At 44.3% G+C, this 18,129-nt stretch overlaps 1 protein-coding gene across 1 annotated transcript in view; it reads left to right on the forward strand.

Moving 5' to 3' along the window:
• The window catches only part of Piwil2 (piwi like RNA-mediated gene silencing 2), a 62,674-nt gene that overhangs the window by 23,387 nt on the left and 21,158 nt on the right, over positions 1 to 18,129 (forward strand). Inside the window, 13 exon segments of the mRNA XM_038310647.1 lie at positions 4,889 to 5,077; positions 5,607 to 5,658; positions 5,660 to 5,689; positions 7,225 to 7,314; positions 8,937 to 8,969; positions 8,971 to 9,039; positions 9,041 to 9,079; positions 10,822 to 10,935; positions 12,071 to 12,259; positions 14,007 to 14,108; positions 15,043 to 15,159; positions 15,700 to 15,788; positions 17,869 to 17,974. Coding sequence (XP_038166575.1) covers positions 4,889 to 5,077; positions 5,607 to 5,658; positions 5,660 to 5,689; positions 7,225 to 7,314; positions 8,937 to 8,969; positions 8,971 to 9,039; positions 9,041 to 9,079; positions 10,822 to 10,935; positions 12,071 to 12,259; positions 14,007 to 14,108; positions 15,043 to 15,159; positions 15,700 to 15,788; positions 17,869 to 17,974 — 1,219 coding nt within the window.

Consider the following 18,129-nt stretch of genomic DNA (forward strand, 5'->3'; position numbering starts at 1 on the left):
CATTTCAGCACTGAGCTATGTTCCAGCTTGTGTATGATTTTTCTTCCATTTGTTTGTGTGTATGTATATGTACATGTGTGAAGGTCAGCGGACAATTTGAAAGAATAGGTTTTCTCCACCTTGAGGATCAAGAATCCAGCTCAGGTCTTCAGATTTGGTAGCAAGTGTCTTTACCCACTGAGCCATCTAGCTGGCCCCCGTGTGATCTTATTAAACAGCTTATTGAGATACAAACTATGAAATATACTTCCTTGGAGGGTGCTGCTCTGTGACTGTTCGTGTATCTAGTGCTGTATACTCTCGGTGCAGACAGTTTTAGGACGTGGTTGTCATTGCAGAGAGAAGCCCACACCCATTGGCCATCAGTGTCCTTCTTTTCCCTGAGACCTACAGAAACCATCACTCCGTTCACTCTCTCTCTTTCCTCCCTCTCTCTCTCCCTTTCTTTTTTCCACTGATTGCCCATGATGGCCTCAGATTTGTAATCCTAATGCACTAATTTGTTTTCTGTCTATTAGAAACATTTCATATGAAAAACTATATTATGCATAATATTCTGTGTCTTGGTATGCTTTCAAGATCCACCCATGTTATAAACATGAGACAGCATTCTTTTTTGCATGGAAAAATATTCTACCATATTGGTGTTCTATATTTTCCTTTTTAAAATATTTATTTTTATTATGTATTTATGAGTATATGCTGTGTATGTGTACAAGGGAGACCAGAAGTTAGAAGATTGTAAGCCATCCAGCATGAATGCTGAACTCTGGTCCTCTAGAAAACCACTGAACTATCTCTCCAACCCCAAGTGTTTTCTTTTTTTAAAAAAGTGATCTTTAAATGTTTTATTTACTAATGTGTGTGTGCATGCTGTATGTTTGCAGGTGTGTCAGCTGCTTGGGTTTGGAGGTGAGAGGACCATTTTTTGGTGTTGGTTCTCTCCTTCCACTTTTACATGGATCCCAAGGATCAAGCTCAGGTCGATAGGCTGTACAGCAGGAGCCCTTCCCTGCTAAGCTACCTCACTGAGCTATTTGAGGGATGCTTGCTGTGTTCACTGTTTGGCTATGAGCTTGCATGTCCAGAACTTGGTGTGTGTGTGTGTTGCCATTTCCATGTGTTCTATTTTAAGCCTTTATTTAGCCCAAGAACAGATGAACATTTCTTATGTATTGTTGGTCTTTTGACTGTTTGGGGGCCCACCATCTAGCTCCCAAATAAATTCACAGAGACTTATTCTTACTTATGAATGCCTGGCCTTAGCTTGTCTTGTTCCTAGACAGCTTTTCTAACTTAAATTTTCCCATTTCTCTTTAACTACATTTTTGCCTCTGGACTTTTTACTTTTTGTTTTTCTATATATCTTCCTTTTCCTCCATGGCTGGATGTGTGGCTTGGTTGCTAGCCCCTGGCATCCTCCTCTCCTTTTCTCATTCCTCATTCTTTCCCCTAGATTTCTCCTATTTATTCCCTCTGCATGCCAACCCCGCCTTTTTCTCTCTTCCTGCCCAGCTCTTTATTAGGCTAATCAGGTGTTTAGGCAGTCAAAGTAACACAGCTCCACAGAATTAAACAAATGCAGCACAGTGTAAATGAATGTCACACATCTTTAACTAATAGTCCACAGCACTTATGTCCCTGCCAGTGGTGGTCAAAGGCTCCTGCTTACCTGCAGCTTCATTTGCCGTCTGTTTTTGTCCTAACCCCCTTTGTGCGGAAGTGAGTCTCGCTGTGGCTTTGACCACAGTTCCCTTATGACCAGTGCTATTGAGCAGCCTTTCCTGCACCTTGGCCATTTGTGTATCTTGGTGAAATATTTAGATCTTTGGCCCATTTTAAAATGTACTTTAAAATTTTTTATTTATTTTAGTTCACATGCATTGGTGTTTTGCCAATATGTATGTTTGTATGAAAGTATTGGATCCACTAGAACTGGAGTTTATATTGTAGACAGCTGTGATCTGCCATGTGCATGCTGGGAATTGAACTTGGGTCCTCTGGAAGAACAGCCAGTGTTCTTAACCATGGAGCGATTTCTTCAGTCCTCTATTTTTATTTTTATTTATTTATTTATTTTGATTTTTTGAATCAGGGTTTCTCTGTGTAGCTTTGAAGTCTGTCCTGGAACTCGCTCTGTAGACCAGGCTGGCCTTGAGTTTACAGAGATACACCTGCCTCTGCCTCCCAAGTGCTGGGATTAAAGGTGTGGATCACCACTGCCTGGCTCTAAAATGCCTTTTTTAGTTGTAAGGTTTGTGTATTTTAGATACAGATAGCCTGTCAGATACACAATACAGGATATTTTCTTTCATGTACGTGTCTTTCCTGTCTTGGTTAGGGTTTCTATTGTGATGAAGTGTCGTGACCAAAGTAATGTAGGAGGGAAAGGGGCTTACACATCACTTACACACTTACACGGCGGCACTGGTCACCATCAGAGGAAGTCAGGACAGGATCTCAAACAGGGCAGGAACCTGGAGTCAGGAGCTGATGCAGAGACCATAGAGGGCTGTTCCTTACTGGCTTGGTCCTTATGACCTGCTCAGCCTGCTTTCTTATAGAACCCAGGACCACCAGCCCAGGGATGGCCCCACCCACAATGAGCTGGGCTTTTCTGCATTGATCACTAATTGAGAAAAATGCCTTACAGCTGGGAGTTGTGGCTCATGCCTTTAATTACTGCACTCAGGAGGCAGACGTAGGCGGATCTCTGTAGGATCTCTGTAGGCCAACCTGGACTACAGAGTGGGTTCTAAGACAGCCAGGAATACACAGAGAAACCCTTTGTCTTGAAACCCCCCCCCCCCCAAAAAAAAAGAAAAAGAAAATGCCTTACAACTGAATCTTATCACATTTGAGGTTATCTCCTTTCAGATAAGACTAGCCAGCACCTTTCTTCCCTCCCTTTTTCCTTCCCTTTTCCCTCCCTTTCTCCTCCCTTCCCCCTCCCTCCCTCTTTCTTGTGAAACAGGATCTGGTTATGTAACCCTGACTGGTCTGGAACTTACAGTGCTGGCCTCGACTCACAGAGATCTGCCTGCCTTGCCTCCTTCATGATAGGACTAAAGATGTAATACCACTACTCCTGGCCCAGTTGCCTTATTTTTCATAGAACTCTCTTTGACATATAAAAATTTTCAACTTGATAAAGATAAAAAACCATTTATTCTTTAATTTATTTACATTTTATATATGTATGTATTTGTGTGTTGTGCTTATTTATTTGCATGTGCTCCTGTGTATGCTTGTGCTCAATGTGTATATGGAAGTCAGAGGGGCACTTGCAGAAGTCAGTTTTCTCTTTCCACCCATGGGATCCTGGGGATCCAGTAGCAAGTGCCTTCACTCACCAAGGCATCTCATAGCAGTTTTTTTTCTTTTTTTAGATTTTAAATTATCCTATTTTTATGTGTATAAAAGTTGTTCTAATGAATGTGTGTATGGGGTGTGTGTGTGTGTGTGTGTGTGTGTGTGTGTGTTTTGTGTTTGTGTGTGGTTTAGGTATGAAAAAGCCAGGATTTTAAACTTTTTGTAGGTGATACCTCAGGGTAGCACATTATCGCTCTGGCTTCCCTCAGCCCTCTGTGGGTGCTTTAATTGATTGTAATGAAATGTGAGCACCCTTAGCCCAGGAGTGCTGTGCGGGTGACTGGCGTCACCACTTCGCGCTTTAAGACTGGCATGAAAAAGCAGATTAAAACAGTAATTTAAAGTTCACTAGAGGTACCCACAAACCCTTCGCCCCATGAGCACACATCAAAGAAGGGCTTCTCTGTGAGCAGAGCAACCTTACAGAGCTGTGGGACAGAGATGTTCCATGCTCTGAACCACTTGGTCATGGTTCTTTAGGGCCCCACACTCACGGTTTAGCTTGTTGGTTTAAAATAAAAATTAGGGACAAATTACAGAACTTTCCACTCTTAGTCTTAGTTGGAGGTCATGAGTATTTAATTAAAAATTTTAACTTTTATGTATATGGGTGTTTTGCCTGTGTGTACATGCATCTGTGCACCACAGGTGTGCTCGGTGCCCACAGAGGCCCGAAGAGAGTGTCAGATCTGCTGGGATTGGAGTTAGAGATAAGGTTACTGTGAGCCTCCATGTTACATGCTGGGAGCTGAAATTGGTCTTCTGTAAGATCTCATGTGCTCTAAACCACTGAGCTAATCTTTCTGGTCTCATTTTGGATTTGGTTTTGTTTTTGTTTTTTTCAGAACAGGGTTTCTCTGTGTAACAGTTCTGGCTGTCGTGCAAGTTGCTCTAGACGCAGACTGGGCTCAGACTCAGATCCACCTGCCCCTCCCTCCTGAATACTGGGGATTAAAGGTGGTGAGCATTTTTTTTTTTTAAACAATGCAGGTGACTTTTCTTTGGGGGAACCATCAGTTAAAAAAACCAACAGTTACCTGGGTGTGGTTGACACCTTTAGATTCCTGAGGTAAAGGTAGGCAGATCTCTGTGAGTTCAAGTCCATCCTGGCCTACATAGTAATTCCAAGCCAGCCAAGGGCTACATTATAGTGAACCATGTTTCCTCCCAAAGAGGAAGTGAGTTGGGGTTGACTAGAGAGATGGCCCAGTGGCTAAGAGCACTTGCCCCAGCTGATGGCTTTGGGGCTGCCCGTCTCCTTGGGTACTTGCACTCATGTGCACATGCCCACCTGCAGACATACACACACACACCCGCATGCACATAATTAAAAACAATAAAAATAAATGCTACAATGAAAAAGGTAGTTTGACTCACATCATGACTGTGACTAATAAGGAGTAAACGCTGTGATCAATTCTTAGGCGCTCTCCCTCATTATTTTGGCACCCCCATCCCTTTTCCTATGACCCTGAGTGTACGGATGCCATGCAAAGCCTCTCGTCTCTCCCTGAAGGCATGCTATCTACCAGCAGAACAAGGAGCACTTCCAGGATGAGTGCAGCAAGCTCCTGGTTGGCAGTATTGTCATCACCCGCTACAACAACCGCACCTACCGCATCGACGATGTGGACTGGAACAAGACCCCCAAAGACAGCTTTGTGATGTCTGATGGGAAGGAGATCACATTCCTGGAGTACTACAGGTACGAGAGGCTCGCTTGGGTCCGAGGGTGGGGGTGTGATGTGCTCTCCCCGTCTCTGGGATATTGAGCACTGTTAATGGCAGGGCACAGACACTGTTGAGATCTGTGAACTGATGATACTCCCGAGACCGAGGGAGCTTGTCTGTGGGGTCTGGCCTGAATGTGCTGCCTTTACAGTTGGCTCTTTTGGCAGTAACTACGTAAGTGAATTTTGGGCTGTGAATTGTATTTCTCTTGTTGATTCTGTCTGGTGAGAGAAGTGGAATTCAGCTCTTTAATCAGTAGACTTTTATTTTACCTTTTATTGTCCGAGCCCTTTAGCACGATCTTTCACACGTTTCTCTCCTGGGCTTCAGCTTCTGTTCTTTGTCTACTAGCAAGGAAACTGTAGCCTGCCTCTTCCACTTACATCTACTATGATCAGTTTCTGATGGATTCTCAGAGGGCCCTGTGCCCCTTGTAAGCTGCAGCAGCCTTGGCCGGAGCTGCAGGGAGGGTGACACTGTTTCTTACTCTCTTACTACCGCAGAACTACGGGGATCACAGTTAAGGAGACGACCAGCCGCGTGCTCATCCATAGGCCCCAGTGAGAGACAGAATAACCACGGCACAGTGAGTGATCATTCTCTGTCCTGCCGGCCACTTCATGTGTGTGCACTCACAGGCGTGTCCGCAGTGTGGGGCTCACTGGACCTGGCTTCATGTTTCCTCTAGCCAGAGTTGCTAGGCCACATCAGGAGGAGCTGACCTGCCAGAATGAACAGATTAGGTTAAAGGCATTAAGGAGAATTTTGTATAAATAAAGATGGAAATTCTGGGGGCTGGAGAGATGATAGAGGGGTTAAGAGCACTGGCTTTTCTTCACAAGGACCTGGGTTCCATTCTCATCACCCACATGACAGCTCACAATTGTCTATGAATCTAGTTCCAGGGGATCTGAAGCCTTCTTCTGGCCTCTGTGGTACCCAGGTGCACACACACACACACACACACACACACACATACATGCACACTAAACACTTTTAAAAAGAGAAAGAGATTAAAACTCTGATATGGACATGGTAGGACATGCCTGTAATCCCAGCACTTAGGAGACAGACAGATTTCTTGAGTTGAAGGCCAACCTGGTCTACATCGTGAGTTCCAGGCCAACCAGAGCTCTGTAGTGAGACTCTGCCGAGAGAGAGAGAGGAGAGAGAGAGAGAGAGAGAGAGAGAGAGAGAGAGAGAGAGAGAGAGAGAGAGAGAGAGAGAGAGGGAGAGGAAAATGTTGAGTTTATGGGGGTTGGGGAGATGGCTCAGTGATTAAGAACATAAGTTGTCTCTTCTACTTCCTCAGGACCTGACGTTCTATTCAACTTCCAATCAACACCCACATCAGGCAGCTTAGAACTACCTATAAAACTCCAGCTCCAAGGGATCTGACACCGGTCTGACCTCTGGCACTTGATTCATGTTGTATACTCCACCACAACACAATAAACATAATTAAAATAATAAGAATGAATCTTTTAAAAAACACAAGCAATCTGTAGATTCAGATTCAAATCTGTAGATTTAACGGAAGGGGGGGCCCAGAGAATTGCCCTTGATACTGTTCTTTGATCTATTTTTTTTATTAAAGAACATCTAGATTTATTTATGTCTGCCTGTATGTCTCTGCACCACATGCATGCCCGAATGGTCACTAAGTTCAGACAAGGTGTCTGAGATGTTTTCAGATGGTCATGAGACAATGTGTGGGCTCTGGTGACCCAAACCCCATTCCTCTGCAAAAGAGCAGCCAGTGTTGTTTAACTGCGGAGCTGTCTCTCTGGCCTCACCTCTTCTGCTGAGGAGCCTCAGAGCAGGAAGCACTGAGCTTGACAAGTGTCTTGCCGTTGTCCTTAGGCTCAGTAGGGCCAAACTCCCCCCCCCCCCCCCCCGCGCGCCTTTTCCTTCACCTAAACAGCGGCTGTCATGAAGAGGACATTGTGACAGAGGACACGAAGGGTAGACAACATGCAGTGTTTCCTGTCCTCTTGTTCTCTCCCCTGGGATTTTATGAAAGTTCCTTGGTGGCAGGTGTATTGGTGCAGACCCGCACCCACCTCCAGTGGGCCCCAGGGTGCCATCTCTGTCCCTCACTTTCCTGTTGTCTTGTCTCAGCTGCTGAAGGGGGAAATCCTGCTGTTGCCTGAGCTCTCCTTCATGACGGGGATCCCTGAGAAGATGAAGAAGGACTTCAGGGCCATGAAGGTTGGACTTTTGCTGTTTGGGGGTCACCTGTTGTTTGGGGGAGAGACCTACTTCGAGTAGCCACCTTTGGAATAGTATCCTGACTAGCTCTGACTCCCTGGGCAAGCCTTCCTCTGGGCTCCAGTTTTCCTTCCTGTAGGAATCTTTATCCACATTCTTTAACCACCAGATCCAAGCTTTGGAGGTCCTTTTAGAAACAGTGCAGGTCCTGGATTCTAAGTGAAAATGACAGCCCTGGTCCTCCTCTCCCCTCCCAGTCTGTCGTGCCGGTGATAGCTGACTGGTTATGTAACTGTAACGAGACTCCCTTGAGAGCACCACATTACCGTAGTGTTCTCTGGGTCCATCAGTTCTGTGACAGCATGGATGAGAATGATAGCCAAAGCCGGCGAGTGGGGGAGATGAGAAATGAAGCTCAGGCCCTGGGAGCATCAGCTCAGCGCTGGGCAGAGATGGCCCAGCTGCCCTCTGCCTCCTGCTTTTGCTGAACTGTCCTCAAACCCACAGACTTTGTAAGATTTTTGAGTAACATTACAGAGAGTCTAAAAGAAGCAGAAAGGCCCTGTGAAAGATTTCTTTCAATGTTTACCTTCAGCTCCTCCTGTACTGTGCAGGTCAAAGCTTCCTCCCCAGCAACACCCAACCCCTAATGACTTTATGATCCCTGTGATTATCTGAAACAGCCCCGGAGGCTCTGAACAGCAGCTGCATGGTCCATGAGCCTCAGAAGCATGAAGAACTCTTACATGATTCAGATTCCTCACCTGTTTTTCTCTCAAAGCACCTATAATGTGGCAAGTGGTGGGGGTGGGGAACCTTATGGTGGTGCTGACTTTTTAAAATTTATTTATTATGTATATAGTGTTTTGTCTGTATGCATGCCTGCAGCCAGAAGAGGACACAAGATCTCATTACGGTGGTGGTGAGTCACCATGTGGTTGCTGGGAATTGAACTCAGGACCTCTGGAAGAGCAGTCAGTGCTCTTAAATCACTGAGCCACCGTCTCCAGCCCTGGTGCTGACTTTCTAACACATAAAAGACAAAAGTGGGAGACTGAGTGTTGTTCACTGTCCTGTTGCATTTGACCCTAGCATTAACATGGGGCTCTCTACCCCAGCCTTGATCCCCTACTCTTCTTCCCAGATTTTAAATAGATTAATTAAGCCTCCTTCATTCCTGTTCATAGACTCTCTTAGGAATTTTAAACTCAAAGATGCCTTGCAAAAGAAATCAATGTCATGGAGCAGAGTCAGTAGCTTAAAAAAAAATTGAGACAGGGTCTCACTATTTAGATCAGGCCTAGCCTCAAACCAGGAGATCCACCTCGCTTCTTCTGCCTCCTGAGTGCTGTATTAAAGGCGTGTGTCACCATGGCCCAGCAAAGAGACAGTCAGGGGCTTCTGAAGTTGTTAATTTTGTTACTGAATTTTCCTCCATGTACCTCATTCACATTCCTCAGGAGTATTTACAAGAGTCCTTGGCTATATTTTGACATTTTCTACTGATTTCCCCTGAGCATGAGATTGCTCACGGAAACATTTCATGCCACTGGTTTCATTTAGCCTCCTGCTAGAGGGAGTAATGCCTAGAACTTGCTATTTTTCTTTTTAATTCTGTCTAGGACGTTGCTCAGCAGATTAACCTGAGCCCTAAACCAGCACCACAGTGCTTTGGAATGCCTGATGCAGAGAATTTCACAAAACGATACAGCCAACAATGAGCTGAACCCGCTGGGGCTCAAGTCTGCAAAACGATGTCCACAAGGTGAGCCAGGTGCTTGTGTGGCATCTGCCTGGACCGGGGCCTGGAGCTGAGGGAGAGGGTGGCCGCCCTGTCCCCTGTGGGGGGGGGGGGGCTTTGCTTTGTTCTTCATTTCATTTTGTTTTTGTTTTTTGTTTATTATATTTTGTTTATGTGTTCTCTTTTTCTCCCTTGTGTGATTTGGGATCAAACTCAGGCAGGTACCTTTTTCAGCCCCATTTAAATTTTTTAGGCTGTTTTTCTTAGGTGCTAGAGATTGAACCCTCACCTAAATTATTTTTAAGAGTTCTGTGCTTTCCTTCTGTTTTCTTTTTAAAGGTTTATTTATTTTTTAAAAGATGTATTTATTATGTATGTGATTGCTCTGACTTTTGGTGTGTCTGCAGGACAGAAGAGGGACTCAGATCCCATTATAGATGGTTCTGAGTCACCATGTGTGTGCTGGGAATTGAACTCAGGACCTCTAGAAGAGCAACCAGTGCTCTTAACTACTGAGCCCATCTCTCCAGCCGTCTTGTTTGTTTTTCAAGATTTTAGCTAGATGGTGGTGTGTACACCTTTAATCCGAGCGCTCAGGAGGCAGAGGCAGGCAGATCTCTGTGAGTTTGAGGCCAGCCTGGTCTACAGAGTGAGTTTCAGTACAGCCAAGGCTACACAGACAAATGCTGTCTTGGAAAAAAAATATATATATATATATTGTATATATATACATAACATATATGTATATATATGTTGTATTTTATTTGTCGTGTGTATGTGTACACGGGAGTATCGCACAGCATGCATGTGGAGGGCAGAGGACAGCTTACAGGAGTAGGGTCTTTCCTCCCACCACAGGGACCTGGGGATCAAATTTAGGTTGCCATACCACAAAGCATGAGAACTCAGTTCTAAGTCCTCAGTCCCTAATACCACATAAAAAGATATGCCAGGTGGTGTGGATCTGTGCCACATCACACCAGGTGGGCACAGTGTACAGGCAGGCAGAGTCCCAGTGCTCACTGACCAGCCAGTCTAGACAATCTGGGCTTTGGGAGACAAGCTGTCTCAAAAATAAGACAGAGAGCAATAGAGGAAAACACCTATGTGAATCCCTGGCCTACACAAATACACACACACACACATACACACAGCACATGAATGTACACACACAAAAACACACTTGCATACATATTATGACATACATACAAGAAAATATTTAGCCAGGCACTGGTGGCGCACGCCTTTAATCCCAGCACTCGGGAGGCAGAGGCAGGCGGATCTCTGTGAGTTTGAGGCCAGCCTGGTCTACAAGAGCTAGTTCCAGGACAGGCTCTAAAAAAGCTGCAGAGAAACCCTGTCTCCAAAAAACAAAAAAAAAAAAAAAAAAAAAAAAAAAAAAAGAAAAAAGAAAAAAAAAAAAAAGAAAATGTTTATTAGAAAATGATGTTAGTGATGCCAGTAGGTAAAGCCACTTGCTACCAAACCTAACAACCTAGGTTTTTGGCACTCTTGAGGCACAGTACAGGGGCCACATGATAAGTGCCTCAGGCTCTGGTGATGGCCTCTCTGGCATTTACTCTCTGCCCTACCAAGTTGCAAGTTGGAGGCCAGCAAGACTGTCTATAAAAGAGAGAAAGAGAAAGGGGTGGGGCTGTAGCAGGTCAAGTGTGTGTGGCGCTGAACAGACTTCAGAGGCAATAGTACCAGTATTTTCTGAGGTCTGTAGCTGGCTCGATGTCAGAGGTACTTTATTCTCTGTGTAGATCGAAGGTCGACTTCTACCGATGGAGAGGATTAACTTAAGGAACACTTCATTTGTCACGTCTGAGGATCTGAACTGGGTTAAGGAAGTGACCAGAGATGCTTCCATTCTGACTGTGAGTGATTTCTGAAGTGCTGGAGAATCAGTATTCCCCAGAGTGTGGGAATGGGTGATCTGTGCCCTCTTTGAGAGGAAATACCATCTGAACCACTCTGAGTGACTCCTGAGCAAGCCCTTCTAGCTGAGTGGGGCTGGAGGAAAACCCTGTCTGACCACAGACTGAAGAGAAGGAAATAGGTTGCCATGGGGATTGTCTGGTGTCAGCCCATCACCTGCTCTTCCTTTTCCTTCTCCTTTCCTCTTTGCCTCTGGGAATTCCCAGGGTTATTTTTATCCATGAAAGAAGTCAAATTAAAGAGGACTCCCCCAAGAGATAACTCAGTGTTAGTTATTTGCCTCAGAGTATAAAATAATAGGCAATTGTTTCTGAATGTTTTCGACCAACTTCGTCTTTGTGGCCATATATGAAAAACATGGAATTCAGAGCTTTTGTTGAAATACAGCAGTGGTGGTGCAGCCCTTGGCAGGCAGAGGCAGAAGGAGCTCTTGAGTTCGAGGCTAACGTGGTCTTTAGAGTGAGTTCCAGGACAGCTAAGGCTACCCAAAATACCCTATATCAAAAAAAAAAAAAAAAAAAAAACACCAGAAAAAGAAAAGAAGAAAGAAATACAGCATGGTTAAAGAGAAAGCATACTTGGAAGTGCATAACTTGATTTTTACAAATTAAACAGACCTATATAACAAACACCAAGGGCTGAGAAACAGAAATTTATAGGTACATTCAACCCCCTCACCATATCTCCTGGTTATTGCCACCCCCATTCCCTGGGAACAACAACTATCTGAAGTTGATAAAAGCATATATTCTTTTTATTTGTAATTCTATATATACATATACATATATATGTGTATATATATATATATATATATATATATATATATATAAAAATCAAAGAGTGAATAGTCTGAGGTCTGACAGTTTTCTTTAGCCTGTGTTCACGAGTTTCATGCATTTGTTGAATGTGTTTGTAGATCTTCCTTTTCATTGTTGTATAGTATTCTGTTATATGACAGTCAGTTTATAAGTCTGTGAGAATTATAGGCATTATATAAGGCAGAGGGAGTGCAGAGTCACTTATTCTCTATAGTAATATCTCCGCAGTCTAAATTCATCATATTCTTGTTCCTAGATTCCCATGCATTTCTGGGCACTTTTTTACCCAAAGAGAGCAATGGACCAGGCCAGAGAACTGGTTAACATGTTGGAGAAGATAGCTGGCCCCATTGGCATGCGCATAAGCCCCCCAGCCTGGGTTGAACTGAAGGATGACAGAATAGAGACCTACATCAGGACCATCCAGTCCCTGCTGGGAGTTGAGGTAATGCAGTAACTTCACTGGAGTAAACTGGAAGGACTTGGGTGCTTAATCTTAAATAATCTAGGTTGTAACTCTGTTAGTGATGCCCAGGGCCCGTGTCCTTCTCATTTTCTTCATGCCCTTTGGTTATTTTCATTTCTCCTTCTGTGCTTTCATGTGCTCCTGTGTGCTCCCTCTCGAGCCATTTCCTTATGAAACTGGCTGAAAGAGCAGCTGCCTTAGTTCATTATCTGTAGAACATGTTGTGCTCAGGAACCAGCTGCTGGGGCCACGTGCTGGCTTCTGGATTCAGTTCTGAGTTGTAACCGAACTGTAATGATCTGGCTCAGGAGGCAAATTGCCCTGGTGATGAACTTGAGCCTAGACACATTAACTGATCCTGATAACTGACCAGAACACTGGACCTGGGCACTCCCTTCCCAGCTTTCAGACTCTGCCTTTTTATCTCTTTGTAAATAAACATATTTTTCAATTTTGTGTGTATGAGTGTTTTGCCTATATGTATGTATGTCTACAATGTGTATGCCTGTCACCTGAGGATGCTAAAAGAGGGGTCCCAGATCCCCTAGAATTGTGAAGCATGAGTTCTAGTTGGTCCAGAGTCAGATACAGGGATTAAAGCTGAAGATCAGAGAAGCAGAGCAGCCACTAGAGGGATTTTTTACCTCTATCGGTGCTCAGACCAAAGGGGCGATCTTCAGACTGCCTAGACTGCATTGTGTCTCCACCAAACCTCAGACTCCATACTCCAGTTAGTTCCTGTTTTTTTCCATTTATATTCCTCTCTCTACCCAATCATATCCTTCCTGTCTCCACATCCCTAGTGCTGGGATTAAAGGTGTGAGCCACCACTGCCTGAATCTGTTTCTGGATCAATCTTGTGTAGCCCAGGGTAGCCTTGAACTCACATAGATCCATCTGTCTCTGTCTCTGTCTCCCAAGTCCTTGCTACCACTCCTTGGCCTCTAGTTGCAAGCTTTATTTATTAAAATACAAATAAACTATCACTATGAAACTGGAGTTGCAGACTGTTGTAAGATGCCATTGAACCCAGGTCCTCTGCAAGAGCAGCAAGTGCTCTTAACCACTAAGCCATCTCTCTAGCTCTTTGTAAGTAGAGGAGGAAGACAAGGAGAGGATGGAGGGAGAAGAAAAGTCATTGGCAGTAATTATCCCATGAGCCCAAGAGTCTGGTGAGTTGAATTGTTCTGGGAAGGTCAGTCCTAGAGTTGGAGTGTCTTGGCCTCTTGGACGGTCCTTTGTTTTGATGTTGACTAAGGGTCCTGGGAGATAGAGGCTCCTACCAGGTCTATTGCTGGCAGGGTCTGTTTTCCCTAGACAGAAAGCAAGGACTTGGCTTCGTTCCCTCTGCACTTGGCTCTGCACACTTCCATGTGGTGCTATGTGCCATGCTCCCTCAGCTGAAGTCCTGTGGTCTGACACATTGCTTAGTTGACTGAAGAGCACAGGAAAGTTAGAGCAGTAGTCATAGAACCCAGCCTAGCCCTTTTGTAGAATCAGAAGCCTCCTAGTCAATAAATAGTAGTAGTCATGGCCAGCTCTAGGTGTAAGTAATGTATTACCTGTCCATGACAGCAGCTCTGAGCCAAGTGCTAGCTGAGATTCAGAGGATGTTTCTGGTTGAAATGTCCACCAGCTATGTTTCAGTTCTGTGTCTACCATATCTGTGTCCCATGAAAGTCCCCAGAGCGATCAGAGCCTGACCATGTATGCTTCTCTCCTCCAGGGGAAGATACAAATGGTTGTTTGCATCATCATGGGCACACGGGATGATCTCTATGGGGCCATCAAGAAGCTGTGCTGTGTGCAGTCCCCAGTGCCCTCACAGGTGAGCACTGGAAGCTGACATAGCCACTAGAGGCCAGTATGGGGAAAGAGAGCCTTATGCTGCCAGGTTCCCATCAGAATGAGCCAGCGACAGTAGGGGGCTCTTTCTGCTTCTTACAGTCCGGGGGGCTTCCCCATGACCAAGCCTGGATGTGTGGGCTTCACTTTGAGAAAGGAAAATATTTTTTCTAGGGAGCAACAAAAATGACACTCTTAATAAGATGAAAGTTTTAGTATGTTTTTGAATGTTCATTGTGTGTTATGTGCATATATGCCTAGGTGACCCCAGAATATGAATTAACAGTCATGCTAATTCAAGTTTCCTAAATAGTATATTCAGTTTCAGTATTCATGGTCTTTTGAGACAGTCTCATGTCTAGTCTCATACTCTCTGTGTACACAAAGATGACTTTTAATTCCCCTCTCTCCTGCTTCTACCTACCTTCCCAACACATACACAGAGTGCTGGAATTACAAGCATGCCACCATGCCTGGCCTATCTGTGGATTCTGTATCAGCTGACCACCAAACATAGTTTAAAACATTCTAAAAGAAAATTACACCTCTATTGACCTCATCAGACTCACAAGGAAAAAACCTTTGTGCTTATTCCTTATATCCCTAAGCAACAGAGGATAGCAACCATTTACATAGTGATTACATTCAGTCCTAAAAGTAATGGTGATCTGGGTGTATAGGAGGGTGTGGGGAGGCTATACACAAATCGTGTACCAGGAGGGTGTGGGGCAGCTGTACACAAATCCTGTACCATTGCAAGGGAGGAAGCTGAGCATCTCCTGATTTCAGTTTCCTTGTTAGAAGGGACAGGGGAAGGACCTGGAGCAGAGGAAGGGCATAGAGCCAAGAGATGTTGGTGCTTTAGAACTGTTAACATTTCCTACGAGACTGATGATGTTCTGATCCTGTCACTCTAGGTCATCAATGTCCGAACGATTGGTCAACCCACCAGACTTCGGAGTGTGGCTCAGAAAATTTTACTTCAGATGAACTGTAAACTGGGCGGTGAGCTCTGGGGAGTGGATATCCCATTGGTGAGTGTCCACTCTGTGCCTGACTCTTTCCCATCCCCCCATCTTGTCACCCTTCTGTTCTCAGCGTGGGCGCAGGTCCCACCGGCTGCTGCATGTTATTAGACAGACCATGAGCTAAGCATGCACTTAATGTTTTGAAGTGTTGAAAAGTTACAGTCAACATTTTCTGACCTGTGAAGGTTATCTTTTTCCAGGCCCCAGTACTTTAAGTCCACTTTGACTGGTGCACATGGCATTGATTGCATCTGTTTACCACTCAAAAGGCAGAGTTACAAGGTTCCTAGGGGACTCTCAACTCCTAAAGTCTGAAGAGCACTCATTTTTCCTCTGATTGAAAATACTTGCTGACCTGGTCTAGATCTGACCAGGCTTACTGTGTTTTAGACAATGTCAAGTTGATAGCAGTCTTTGTTTCTTTTATAGAATTTGTTTTCAATGTAAATTATAAGGGAATTTGCTTTGAAGTTGAGATAATCAAGATAGAGCAATGGATTGTTTGGGTTTGAACTTTTGCTTTTTTCTTTTTGTTTTTCAATCTAGAAACAGTTAATGGTGATTGGGATGGATGTGTACCATGACCCCAGCAGAGGCATGCGCTCTGTGGTTGGCTTCGTTGCCAGCATAAATCTGTAAGCAATAATCTTAGCTATATTAGCTACCACATTTTGATGCCTGATCTTATTATAAATCCATCAGATGATTTTTGGGCTTTCTTGTATCATAGTATAAAAAACAATGTTTCTTCCTCTGTCCTCTAATATCTGTATTTATGTGATTGCCACATTTACCAGACACAGACCTGCTCCCTGTACTCTGCAGCCCTTGCAAGGACAGAGGCTGCCAGCATCTGTGTTATTAGCTTTTTTAGAAATGGAATTGTTATTGGTGAAGGGGTGTGTATGTGTGTGTGTGTGTGTGTGTGTGTGTGTGTGTATGTGTGTGTGTGTGTGTGTGTAAGGTTCACATGCCAAAGGTCAACATCAGTTGTCTTTTTTTTTCCTTTTTTTTGAGACAGGTTCTCTCTATGTAGTCCTAGAACTCACTGTGTAGACAGACTGGCCTCAAACTCACAGAGATTTACCTGCCTCTGCCTCCAAGTGTTGGGATTAAAGACATGGGCACCACACCAGGCTCAAACGTCTTCTTCAAAGACTGTCCGCTGTCCCATTTTTTTCTCTTTCCATGTCTATGTGTATTTTGCCTGCCTGAATGTATTTGTACCACATGCATTCCTGGTACCAAGGAGGCCAGAGAGTTACAGCTGTGAGTCGCTGTGTGGGCGCTGGGACTCAAACCCAGGTCCTCCAGAAGAGCAGCCAGTTCTCTTAACTGCTGCGCCATCTGTCTGTCCCCTCCACCCTATTTTGGGGACAGGATCTCTCTCACTGTACCTGGAGCTTGACAATTCTTCTAAATTGCCTGGCCCACAAGCTGTTCAGATTTTCTTCTAGCTCTTCAGATTTGTGATTACCGGTACATACCACTATGCCCAGTTTCTACAAGAGTATTGGGGCTCAAACTAGGTCCTGATGCTCGTGCAGCAAGCACTTTACCAACTGAGCCATCTCACCAACCCCCAGTGAAGTTGTTTTGAAATAATTTATTTAATGTATATGAGTGTCCTGTCTTCACAGATACCAAAAGAGGGAGTCGGATCCCATTACAGATGGTTGTAAACGTATGGTTGCTGGGAGTTGAACTCAGGACCTCTTGAAGAGCAGCCAGTGCTCTTAACTCCTGAGCCATTTCTCTAGCCCCTGAAGTGGTTTTTATTATTTGTTATAATTATGTGCTCAGTGCACATATCTGTAGAAATTTAGCACGCGCTCCTAATGTTCATCCTTCATTAACTGTCACAAAGGCTTGCTGCAGGTAGACCCTCACGCTCTCGTGCATGCTTGTGAAGCATACAGTTGTGTGTCCCTTAAGCGGTTTTATCAAATAAACATCATAGAACATATATGTACAGACGGAGGAGGTCACTTACTAGATGATGTAATTTTCTAAAATATTAGATACACATGTGTATTTGTTTATATAAATGAGCTGTTATCGTGCACAGTCTTCATCAGTTTGGATTTGTGTATGTAGTGCTAGATATGGAACCCACGGTCCTACACATGCTAGGCAAGCGTTCTGCCACTGAGCCACACCCCCCTCAGCCCATCATTTTATTTTATGCACATAAACTGTAATTTGGATATTTTCCCATCAATACTCTTTAGCTCTGTTCTGCACTAAACTGGCTAACTACTGTGTCCTCACTAAATAATCCTGTGCTGGTTGTTAGCAAGTTGCCACCCTTTTCTGTTGGAAGCAGTTTGTGATAAATACCCATAATCACATACATTTTGAAAGTTTTGTGAAAAATTCTAAATAATGGTTTACGTGTATCTCCCAATCTCTTTATGCTGTTTAGTAAGAATAATAATTAGTATTAATTATTATTATTTGTGTGTGTGTGTGGTATTGGGGATGTGGCACAGTTTTGGAGGCTGGAGGCCACCCCTGGGATGGAGTCAGTTATCCCTTCCACCTCTACATGGGTTATTAGGCTTGTACTGACCCTACAAATGCATTTGACAGGTAGATATCTGTTGAGTTGACTCAAAAGGAGCCTTGTGTGTGGACAGCAGACTGCGGGTGTCCTGTTGCGTGGCTGCTCATTGCCCTTTCTCTTTGTCTCTCCTTCCCCCTGCACCTGCTTAGCACGCTCACCAAGTGGTATTCGAGGGTGGTGTTCCAGATGCCACATCAGGAAATTGTGGACAGCCTGAAGCTCTGCCTGGTGGGCTCCTTGAAAAAGTACTATGAGGTGAGGAGACCAGAAATCCTAACATTTCTACATTTTTAAGTTTAATTTCTATTTTTACATTTTGAGGAGATATCTGGCATGGCAGGAAGAAATGAAAGGTGACTCTCTGAACTGTGGCCCACTAGAGAGCTCAGTGTCCTGTTTCAGGCTTCTGT

This window comes from Arvicola amphibius, chromosome 13, assembly GCF_903992535.2.
Source record: "Arvicola amphibius chromosome 13, mArvAmp1.2, whole genome shotgun sequence".
NCBI lineage: Eukaryota > Metazoa > Chordata > Mammalia > Rodentia > Cricetidae > Arvicola > Arvicola amphibius.